Source organism: Primulina tabacum, chromosome 3 (assembly GCF_025594145.1).
Source record: "Primulina tabacum isolate GXHZ01 chromosome 3, ASM2559414v2, whole genome shotgun sequence".
NCBI classification, from domain to species: Eukaryota; Viridiplantae; Streptophyta; class Magnoliopsida; order Lamiales; family Gesneriaceae; genus Primulina; species Primulina tabacum.
This window is the reverse complement of record NC_134552.1, coordinates 14,872,406-14,884,831: the sequence shown is the minus strand read 5'-3', so window position 1 is coordinate 14,884,831 and position 12,426 is coordinate 14,872,406. Positions and strand designations below refer to the sequence as shown.

General features: G+C 34.9%; 1 protein-coding gene, 1 long non-coding RNA gene and 1 pseudogene across 2 annotated transcripts; 2 read left to right on the top strand and 1 right to left on the bottom strand.

Moving 5' to 3' along the window:
• The first annotated feature begins 3,292 nt into the window (after positions 1-3,292).
• LOC142538474 (uncharacterized) lies at positions 3,293-3,877 on the top strand. Its single transcript, XM_075643790.1, has one exon. The coding sequence runs from the start codon at positions 3,293-3,295 to the stop codon at positions 3,875-3,877; it is 585 nt and encodes a 194-aa protein (XP_075499905.1).
• Positions 3,878-4,314: 437 nt separating this feature from the next.
• Positions 4,315-5,802, top strand: LOC142540697 (uncharacterized). Its single transcript, XR_012819142.1, has 2 exons — positions 4,315-5,062; positions 5,461-5,802. It is a non-coding gene; the product is annotated as an uncharacterized LOC142540697 (long non-coding RNA).
• Positions 5,297-10,009, bottom strand: LOC142540696 (cytochrome P450 CYP72A219-like; annotated as a pseudogene).
• Between the last annotated feature and the right edge of the window lie 2,417 nt (positions 10,010-12,426).

Genomic DNA, 12,426 nt, shown 5'->3' with positions numbered 1-12,426 from the left:
TTGTCAACTCGAAATGTTACATTTGCAAGATTACTTGCTCAAATAATAAAATTGAAGAATCAATTTCCCGATTATACAATCAAGAAAATTAGACTTGATAATGCTGGTGAATTTACTTCCTAGACTTTCAATGATTATTGTATGTCTATGGGAATCATTGTTGAGCATCATGTTGCTCATGTACATACACAGAATGGATTGGCTGAATCATTGATTAAACATCTGCAAATGATTGCTAGACCAATGATTATGAAAACAAAGCTCCCTATTTCTATATGGAGACATGCAATTTTACATGCTACTTCATTAATTCACATCAGACCAAGTGCATATCATAAATACTCCCCATTGCAGCTTGCATTTGGTAAAGAACCAGACATTTCTCATCTGAAAATTTTTGGATGTATGTTGTATGTGCCTATTGCACCACCACAACGAAAGAAAATAGGACCTCAAAGAAAGATTGGAATTTATATCGGTTATGATAGTCCATCAATCATTCGATATCTTGAACCTCAGACATGTGACGTGTTCACAACACGTTTTGCTGATTGTCATTTTAATGAGGAAATCTTCACAATGTTAGGGGAGATAAGAAACATACCGAAAAGGAAATTACATGGTATGTATCATCATTGTTACATCTGGATCCAAGAACAAAACAATGTGAAAAAGATGTACAACAAATTGTGCACTTGCAAAGAATAGCAAATCAAATACCAGATGCATTTAAAGATGCAAAAAGGGTAACTAAATCATATATACATGCTGTAAATGCTCCTGCTCGAATTGAAATTCCGAAGAAACAAATTGAAGATACTCATGATGTCATTAAACGCCTAAAGCGTGGAAGGCCAGTCGGTTCCAAGGATAAAAATCCTCGAAAAAAAAAATTCATAGAGAAACACGATGATCACAAAATAGAGAATGATGTTCCTGAAGAAACACATGATGATGAAAATGTTCTGTCAGAACCACAAACTGACGAGAATCGTGAAATCTCTATCAATTATATTAATACTGGAAAAATATGGAACCGAAAAGATATAGAAGAAATTGATGATATATTTTCTTATAATGTGGCAATTGACATCATAAATGATAATGAAGATCATGAACCAAAATCTTTTGGTGAATGTAAAAATCGGCAGGATTGGATAAAATGGAAAGATGTCATCCAGGTTGAATTAGATTCGCTAAACAAACGTAATGTTTTTGGACCTATAGTCCTTACACCTGAAGGTGTAAAACCTGTTGGATACAAATGAGTTTTTATTCGAAAATGAAATGAGAAAAATGAAATTGTAAGATATAAAGCTCGACTTGTTGCACAAGGTTTTTCTCAAAGGTCTGGAATTGATTATGAAGAAACGTATTCTCCCGTGATGGATGCAATTACATTTCGGTATTTGATTAGCTTGGCGGTATCTGAAAATTTAGAAATGCGTCTTATGGATGTTGTTACAGCTTACTTATATGGATCACTTGATAGTAATATATATATATATGAAAATCCCTGAAGGATTTAAGATGCCTGAAGCACAAAGTTCAAAACCCAGAGAATGTTATTCTGTGAAATTACAAAGATCATTATATGGGTTAAAACAATCCGGCCGAATGTGGTATAATCGGCTAAGTGATCACTTGATGAAAAAGGGATATGTAAATAATTCAATATGCCCTTGTGTTTTCATTAAGAAAACAACATCCGGATGCGTAATTATTGCTGTATATGTTGATGATTTAAACATCATTGGAACGAATAAGGAAATTCAAGAAGTTGTGTCATAATTGAAGGAAGAATTTGAAATGAAGGATCTTGGAAAAAACAAGTATTGTCTGGGTTTACAAATTGAACAAAAAGAATGTGGAATGTTTGTTTACCAGAAAAATTATACAGAAAAGATCCTTAAACGTTTTAATATGGATAAATCAAATCCTTTAAGTACTCCAATGGTTGTTAGATCATTAAACATAGAAAAGAATCCATTCCGTCCATGTGAAGATGATGAAGATATTCTTGGTCCAGAAATACCATATCTAAGTGCTATCGGTGCCCTTATGTATCTTACAAATTGTACAAGGCCTGATATATCTTTTGCCGTAAATTTATTGGCAAGATTTAGCACATATCCAACAAAGAGACACTGGAACGGAATTAAACATATATTCTATTATCTACGATGAACGACAGACTTGGGACTTTTGTATTCAAAAGATGCTAATCCAAGTATAATTGGTTATGTTGATGCTGGATACTTATCTGATCCACACAAGGCACGTTCTCAAATTGGATATGTATTTACTCGTGGAGGCACTGCAATTTCTTGGCGTTCACAGAAACAAACACTCGTAACAACTTCATCAAATCATGCCGAGATTATTGCACTACATGAAGCAAGCCGTGAATGTGTGTGGTTAAAATCTATGACAGCATATCCAAATCTCATGCGGATTATCATTCGACGAGAAGCCTGTGATACTATATGAAGATAATGCTGCATGTGTTACTCAAATGAAAGAAGGATACATAAAAAGCGACAGAACTAAACATATTCTTCCTAAGTTCTTCGCATTCACCAAGGAGCTTGAGAAGAATAAATATATTGATGTTCGTCACATTCAATCAAGTGAAAACTCATCAGATCTCTTCACAAAGGCACTTCCTACGACAATATTCAGAAAACACATATATAATATTGGGATGCGCAATCTACGAAATTTGTGAAGAATTGTTCGTGTCAACATGAGGGGGAGTTTACGTGACTGCACTTTTTTTTCCTTACTATGGTTTTTATCCCAATGGGTTTTTCCTAGTAAGGTTTTTAACGAGGCAATATAAAAACACGAAATGAAGACAATCATTATGATCATCATCACAAGGGGGAGTGTTGAAAAATATTATTTAAAATATGTGTATTAAATATTTGAATGTTGAAAATAAGAGTTGTAAATATTGAAAATTAGTGTGTGATGATGTAGGTAACGATGAATTTATTTTTGGATTATTTGTAAAGATTTTCTATAAATAGATATCTCATTTGTGAAGAAAATCACAATTGAGTTGAGGGAGAAAAATATTATAAAGTGTGTAGTTTGATAAATTTTGAGAGTTTGAGATTTTTACTTTTTATCGTAAATTTTTACTTTTTCACAACAAAAATAAAAATAATTTTATAAATATATTAATATACAGAGTTTCTTGATGTTTACCAGAAAAAAAATATATAGTTTCTTGATTCTTTGCCAGGTCACATCTGCCATTTTCTTCGTTCACCTGAGAGCTATGAAAATGGTCAAGTGCGTACCCTCTATCCTCCTCCTCTGCCTCCTCGCATCCGCCGCAGCCGTCTCCGCCCGCCCCTGCAAAACCCTGTTCTTCATCACCACCACCACCACTACCTATTACCCCCGTAACCCTAACCCAGATCCCCTTCTTCAGAACCCCCAGTATCTCTCTCTCATATTCACCACCACCACCGCTCGATTCCCACACCGCCAGCCTTCCCTTAGTTTCCACTCGAACTCCTTCGATGACGAGTCCCACTCGTCATCGATGGCGTCATCCAAAGCTCCCGTCAGATTCTACTCCTCCGTCTCGAGCTCTATTCGTGATCGCAGCAAAGATATCATGGGAGTTGTTGGGGCTCTTCTCGTTGGTGTCGGTTTCGGGGTCCTCACCGGCGTCGCGATATTCTTTGTTTGGGCACTCTTCTCCCCCCGACATTTTGACTTTTCCGATGGTTCTGATAGCGAAGACGATGACGTCAGCGCCGCCAAGAAATTCGGGTACGTTAAGATTCCTGCAGACACTAAGGTGATTGACCGTGGTGATGACCTCAAGAAGGATTCGCAGCCTGCCAAGGAAGTGGTTTGATCCATCATAGAATTATCTTCGTACAATTGTTGTTAAGAATAAAAAAAAACACTCCTGTGTAAGGATCTGTATTGATATGTATCACTTCATGTTATGGAATTGTGTTTTGTTCGAAATTTGTCACAAACTTCAATTTGCATCTAATTTCCTCTTGCTTCTTTGTATATATTTCTGGTAATAGAAATTCAAAGTCTTTAACTGTATCTTTCTGATTGAAGTTCATAAATTTGGGTCCATGTATTTGAACTTGGAGATTTGTGGATTACATGAACTTGGAGATTACTGCAGAGATGGCCTAACAATGATTTGCATTTGAAAAGTGAATTTTAAATTTCCAATTTTTGAAGTCAAATTTACGCGAGGAAATTTTTTGGAGACGGACTATGAATCCAAGAAGCTCAAACCTATGCATCCAAACGTAGTTTAAAAGTTTGAAATTCAGACCACCACTGAATTTTAATCATCTACTTCTACCTTGTAATAGAACTTACTTTACAATTGACGCGGTGAGATATCGAATGTATTCTGATCTTCGTTGCATTTGTTAGACTTGTCCACTACTTTCAGTATGGAAATGATACTGGAATTCGGTTAGCACTTTCTCGAGTTGAATCCAAACTCTAGTTTCCCTGCAAAGTATTTTCCTGTTATATATGAAGCATGCTTGGGAGTTGGGGAGTTGGAAAGTATCAATCTTGGAGAAGACTCATTTGCTCGGAAAGCTTGCTTACTATAATGGGTAGGGTGAGATTAGGGCCCTGGAGACAGGGTGTGGTTTTCCTTGAAGTTTCAGGTTCTTTATTTATTTTTATTTTTAAAAAATATCTTGAATGTTTGGAAGAGATTACCTGAAATCATTAAATCTTATTGTCTAATAACTCAACTAGAAGAAGTGCTGTGTGTTAGGCTTACTTGTTTTTTTAAAAATTACGTATAAAAATTCAAACAAGTATGATTAGCAAATCCGGTCTGCATATTGGATCATGTTCTGTTGAGCATCAAACAAGATTTGTATATGGAATATATGAAATCCTGAAACCTATTCGAGGTGTGAAGTTTCTTGGCCAGGGTGCTCTACTTATCTTAAAATGGTATTACGTTGTAACTTGAAATCCTTTTATGGCTAGGAGGAAGCCACGGGATACCAATCTGCTCCTGTAAAGCTGCCATTGTAGCAAATCTCTGGTAAGGCTGTTACTGCCGAGTGTCTACTTTTTGTATTCAGTTTCCATGTTGCTTAATTCTTGGTCTATCTTAGATCCTATTTATCATATTTTCTGTCGTTAAATTATTTAGCTGCCATTGACGCAAATCTTTTTGAAGGCATGCCTTATGAATGTGCTCTTTTATCAAACCAAACTTTTTTATCACTTCATATGTACATCATACTGAACACACAATAATTTATCACATCATATCTATTGCCCAAATAAAACACAATATATTTTATAATATCATACCAATTATCCATATACTATATCACACCCTTGCCACATCACATTAGTCACGCGGTACAGGGTTTTGAACACATGGTATACTTCCATTTTAGCTAATTATTTTACTCGATAATACGCTTTTTCAAGATCAAGTGGGCACCATGTTGAGGCTGAAGAATCACAAATCCTTGGGGAGCGTGCATGTAGGATGCTGAAAGCTCGAAAGAGAATCGTTGCAGAATCATTGCCATTGCCATTTTTGCCTCTAACATTGCAAAAGTTTGTCCAATGCAAATTCGGGGTCCCCAACCGAATGGGAAGAATATGTCTTGGCCTTTTTGTGCGTTGGACACTCCGTCGCTGAATCTTTCAGGATTGAACTCCAATGCATCGTCTCTCCAAATCTTGGGCTCGTGATGCATTAACATTATTGGCATGAACAAATGCATCTCTTCCGGAAATGTAAATTCCCCCAGTTTCATTTCTTCAGCAGGCCTTCGAGTAAGAGCTACTACCGGTGGGTAAAGCCTCAAGACCTCGTACAAAATCATGGTAACCTGGGAAAAAATAGTACAAGAATTACAAACAAGAGATGCTTGCACAAACATGTCTCAAACGTTAGACTTGTATGATAAGCTAAATGCAAATGTCGAGTTGTGAGAACTACACACAATTTTCAGGTGATTCAACCCATCAAATCACGGAGATTGGTTCCCGAAGACTCGCAAGACCTCTTCCCGAGCTTTCGTTTGCCACTCAGGATGTCTACTCAATAAAATCATTGTCCACGCGAGTAAAACAGAAGTAGTTTCCTGTCCAGCAAAGTAAAATAGTTGGCACTCTTTTACTACTTCATCAATGGTCATTCCACAACTCTTGTCTCCGCTTTGTTCGATTTCTTGGAAATTGGATTCCAACAAAATGCTTAATAAGTCGTCGTGTCGTGCTTCCCCTGCTTTCATTTCCTCAAACCCTTTTACATAGAATACTCCTTATTGAAGACTGGATTTCTTTTTCAATCTCTTTCATTCTTCTGTGCCTCCTAGTAGGCACAAATATGAGAGACGAAAAATAATAAGATTAGAAATGAGAAAGTTACAACGCGCCTCACAACTCATCAGACTCAAGAAGATGGTTCAATTCTCGAGAACAGTTTCTTGCCAAATATTCTTTATGCTGTACTTAGAATCTACATGCTGCATCAACTTCAATAATTTCAAGTCCAAAGAAATGATTACACAGAGACGTAGAGTTTACTGCTCATTATCTTGTTTTGTTACCTCCATCCAGGTATGTATATGGATTGGGCAACCTTAGAAAAGTGCTGCATCTGTTCTTTTTGAAGTTCGAATATTCTCCTCCCGTCTCGATAGCTACTACCAAACGCCGTTCTTGATGTTGCATCGCTCGTTAAATTTTGTAGATGCGGCCACACATCCACCTCACAAGATCCTTCTGGGGGGGACATGCTTTTATCCCATTCGCTCAAAACGTCATCACAACTCAAATAGAAGGCAGGAATCATCAGCTGCTCAAAAACAAAAGAATCATCAACATATACATGCATACATGAGTCCTAACTGGTCAGGACAAAACTTCATCGACCGAGCTACAATTAGAGTTCCCGATTCTCAATTTAAAATCATATACAGATTATTTGCCTATGTTTTCTATTGTGATCTCGGAATGGAATAAGCATGTAAAGGGTATGATCCAAGAAATAAAACCTTCAACTTCTCGAGATGGAAAGCAGGATTGATGATTTTTCTGTGTCTCGCCCATTTATCTGTCTCGTAGCTCACTAATCCTGGCGCAAGTAGCCCGGCCAGAGGATTCGCGGGTTTGGGCTTCTGGTATAGATTACTCTTCGACATCACCTCTTTTAGGGTCAATAAAAAATATACGATCCATTTAAAATTTAATTAAATAAAAGGGATTTTGACTTTTTAAAATCGAGAAAAGAGAGTTGAGTAGGTTAGTTAGATAAGATCATTAATTAGCTCGTTAAAAAAAATGAAGAGTGAGCCACTCTTCTTCTTCTAATTTTTTTTATTTTTTAAAAATAATTTTTTTAAAAATAAAAATAAAAAAAATGGAAGAGTGGGTCGAGAAGAGCACGACCCACTCTTCTACTTTTATTTTTTTAAAAAAAACTTCTAATTTTTTTTTATTTTTTTTAAATAAAAAAAATGACTCTTCTAAATTTTTTTTACTTTTTTATGTTTTTTAAATAAAAAAATAAAAAGAGTGGGTCGAGTGATAGTGTTAGAGGTTTGGTTTTGGGTATTGTTTAGGGTTTAGGGTTTGGGTCGAGTTTGGGTCGAGATGGGTCGAGTGGATAGAAATTTTTGATATTTTTGAGTTTTGAACATTTTATAATATATAATTCACTTTATATATGATTAGAACGTAAATATATATAAAAAATTTATTTGTGTAAACATTAGTTATATGTTATAATTTAAGTATGTTAGTTAAAAAATTCATAACAAGTAGAAGAAAGTATATCTTATTTTAACAATGTGTGTTGAATTTATACTCGACTAAAAATCTTAACAAATTTTATAATTGCACTAAAATTCATAACAAATTTTATAATAATAGAACTAAAAAAATTCATAACAAATTTCATTACATATTCACTTTAATGAATGTATATCGAAGCATATGAAATTAATGTTTATTGTATATAAACATTAACAAATTTTATAATTCTACTAAAATTCTTAACAAATTTTATAATAATAGAATTAAAAAAATTCATAAAAAATTTCATTACATATTCACTTTAATGTAATGAATGTATATCAAAGCATATGAAATTAATGTTTATTGTATGTAAACATTAACAAATTTTATAAATTTTATAATTATTCTAAAAATTTTAACAAATTTTATAATAATATGATTCTCGACCTATCTGTTGCAATATATTAAAATCTATACATATATATATATACCTAGCTTTATGGGTCAAGAAGCTAAAATTATGCTTCTCGACCCATCTCGACCCAATTTTTGTACTCAACAAAAAATTGATTCCTTCCAAGTTTAGCGGAAAATAAACATATAAAAAGAAACAAACATAAGATTATTAGTTATATAAATTTAAAACAAAGCAAAGATTATTAATTATAAAAATTTAAAATTAATGGATCGTGTCACAACCCATGGATCGTGAAATCTTCACGTCACGACCCGGGGTCGTGAAGTCAAGACCCTGGGTCTTGTGCTTCACGACCCATCTTTGGGTCGTGAAGCACAAGTGCTTCACGTGAAGTCGTGAAGACTTGTGCTTCACGACACAGGGTCATGAAGCCGTGGGTCGTGACACGACTCTTGGCTTCACGACTCATGGCTTCACGACTCAGGGTGAATCTCTTCATTCTGGGTCATGAACACTGACGAAACCCAATAAATTTTATATCTTAAAATACATTTCTTTTCAATATATGGTTTTTTTTTTTGGATTTGTTGCTCGTGGTTAATTGTTAGCCAAAAAATGAGAGGATGAAAGATTGAGAAGAAAAGTATTTTTTGTGAGATAAAGAATGAAATAAAATCTAGGATTGAGTCGGGAAAGATAGAAAAATTGAGTCGAGTAAATTTTTTTATTTAATTAAATTATAAATTTTATTATATATAAAATTAAAATACACTAATAAAAAAATTAATTTTTAAACAAATTTTAAACAAAGGATAAAAAAGTAAATTACATTCACTCCCTTTTTCTTAATAAACTCTTCCGTGACTCCCTTTTTCCTCGTTTTCTCCCCTCTTTTACAAGTACGGGATCTGTGAGAATAACTACAGACGTTGGCCCAAGCCAAAAAACGATGCATTTCCTGCGAGGCATGAATACTAAAATGAAATTTACTTTAAGAATATGACATGCTTACAGAAAAATCTGCATGTTCGTGCCAAACGAATATCTTTTTCTTAAGCATTATGATCGTTACATTTTTTTGGTGAAAACTATCCATTTAGGCCAAAATTTCTTAGGATTGAGAGCTTGTGGCTTTATCAAAGGTTACAAATCACGCAATCGTTTTACTTTAATTTTTTAAAACCCTACAACAATATAAGCATCACATTTCGATCATTCTCACGAGCAAATATTTATCCTCAAATCACTTCTTCCCAATAATCCCACCACCTTGTAACTCATCGAAATCAAAGATCATCTCACCTCCTCACTTATGTTAGTTGTTAGATTGAATGATCGTCATTTTATAAAAAATTATAGTAAAATAATAATTGATATGAAATTGTAACATGTGAAACAAAAGCTGGGCTGGTATACCATATTTCTTGATGATTTGAAGGGGAAATGGGATGACGCTTGGCTTGATATCATCATCGAGACTGATGGGCTTTGATTTTACTTCTTTAGCTATCTTCCACAATTCTTTATAGTCCCCGTTGAGGAATCTGTATGGATTCCCACAAAAACCCTGCTTCCTCAGCAGTTTCTCCAGCTTCTTCGGCCTGAACCACACCCAATTCGCCGCTCTCCATACGAAAACGAGCAGTGCCAGGGCACCAAAAGCTGCAATCGTGGCGTACAGTTCTTGTGCTCCCTTCACCATTACTATGTTGTTTATGCGTTGAAAGCTAGCTGTTTTTATTGTCAAGTGGAAAGAAGAATAAGGAGTGTGCATTTAATGAATGATGACAAAATGCTTCTCTTCACATCAACTAACTCATTTCAGGCAATTCACACGAGAATTGTCAAAGCTAGCTACAGATGGAAGGAACGAAAAAAATACAATATATGTAGCATTTTCAAACTTAAGAGAGTGGTTGTTTTTCTCTTTGGAAAAGAGATATAGGGATGGCAATGGGGCAGGACAGGCGTGGGTTTACCATCTCCATAAATTCTCGCCCCATTTCCCGGTTCTTTCTAATCCGGGAATCCCCATCTTCGACGGGGGGAGTCGAACTCCTCGTCAAATATCCATTGAGCTAACCAAAAAGTCTAAATCGGTAAATTCTAAGCGAGTTTCAAAGAGTAAAAAAAGATAGGATTTATATAGAAATAAGAAGTTTCCTCTCTACTTTGTAAAAAGCATGAGCGTTTTCGGTTATAGTTGATTTTCCTTCAGTACGGTATTGAGAGGGATGATGTTTTATTTGTTCAGATTTTTTTTCTTTTTTTATGTTTCTTTTTGTTAGAACTTCCCCAACCCACGACAAAAAAAAAAATGAACCTACTCTAATTTTTATGAGATTTGTGAAAATAAAAAAAATCTCACTAATATTTATTAGTATTAAAATATTTTTATTAAAATACCCAATTAATATTTGGGACTTCAAATTATTAGTAGTAGATTTATTATTATTATTATTATTATCGAGGTGGACTCAAGACAAGCGACACAATCACACAAAATTCAAGTGATTTTCGTTTCAAATGCACAAGGTGTCGCATTTCGAATCATTCTCGAAGAGATTGTTGGTTTCAAAAGAACAAATCTGCTCAGGAGGCTAAGAATCATTTATCTAAACACTCAGACTTGCATGCTCGGCTCGATGCTAATATTTTGTGTCAGTGCAAGTGCAAGTGCGAGTGCTTGGGTTATTTAGTATCAAATGACTTAAATAAGAGATCAAGGTTGGACGCTGAAGGTCTATCCTAAGAGTAAAAACACTCTAAAAAGAAGACCCTCAAGCAAGCTCAGGAGTTCAGGTGCTACAGATTAGATTAGTTGCTTGAAGCCAGACGTAAAGAGTCCAACCTCCATCAACACACGGAGGGTTGAGTGGAGTTTTTTTTCTTGACCTTGTGATCGGGCCGAAGCCAAGGTAAAAAACCATGGCCACGAGGGAACAGTTTCCTCTTTTCCCTGAAAAGGAGCAAGCGATTGTCTCAAAGGAGGAAACTGAAAATTTGATGTTTTACAAATGCATGAAGGCAGAAAGTGAATCTGAGGATGTTTGGTATATCGATCATGGTTGTAGTAACTACATGACGAGCAATCTTAGCATTTTTGAGGAGATCGACATAAATTTCTCCACCGAATTAAAACTTGCCGATGAAAATATGCAAATGGTTGAAGGAAAAGACATTGTCAAAGTTTGCGCCAAACAAGGTACCAAAAAGCTTATTCCCTACGTTCTTTATTTGCCTAATCTTACACAATTTGCTATGTGTCGGGCAACTTATTCCCAAAGGTTATTCAGTTCATTTTGATGATAACGCATGAATGATTGTTGACAAGAAAAATAATTTGACTGTGGCAAGAATTCAAATGGGAAAAAATAAAGTTTTTAGTCTCATTATGCTGGTTGAGAATAATGACATGCCAAAATTTGAAAGTTTTGTGGAAGCATCATTCAGATACGATAGGCGGTCTAGCGCCTAGGTAGGGACTAAGTGCCGCTTGAAGGATTTCATAGTATCATCGTAATAATTCACATGTTATGACTTTAACACGATAACATCAAATTTAAAATGAGTTCAAAATTAAAAATAATAAAATATCACAAATTTACTCTGCTTCTTATTATCTATAATTTTCAGCAATTTGTTCGTCATCGGACACAGACTCAATATCATCATTGTGATCATCATCTTCATCTTCGGATGCAAAATCATTCTCGTGAATTTCTCTCGTTTTAGATCGTATAGGAAGATGAAGTTTGGCATGTCAGAGTAAACCAATAAATCATATTTTTTGTTGGACCTTGGGGGTTTTAATTTAAATTAAAAGTTCATAAAACTTTAAAAAAATCCAAAAAAAAAACTAAAAGCCATAATCGTCAGCGACATGTAGGATGCAGAGGTCGATTAGTCGGCTCCTAGGGCCGCCTAGGCATCCTTGTTGCATAGATTGGTCTGCCAGTGCCTGTCGCCTAGGCGTCACCTAGGTCAAATTTAGAACACTGCTCCTAGCCTTAAGCCACAATCAACTCTCCATCTTTGAAAAATATTTTTGACACTAATAGTGTTGCCTTGTTCAATTGTGAACCTCAAATTTTATTTATTTTTTAATTCAATTTAATTCAAAAAAAGAAATAAAATATCTTTGTTGTAAATAAGAAAGAGAAATGCATTGAAGAAAGTTTTACAAGACAAAGTGTGAAGACGATGTATCAATCAAAACAAAGAAA

What these genes read in the sequence shown, in the direction of transcription:
- LOC142538474 (XM_075643790.1), top strand. Translation starts at nt 3,293, where the DNA reads ATGGTCAAGTGCGTACCCTCTATCCTCCTCCTCTGCCTCCTCGCATCC.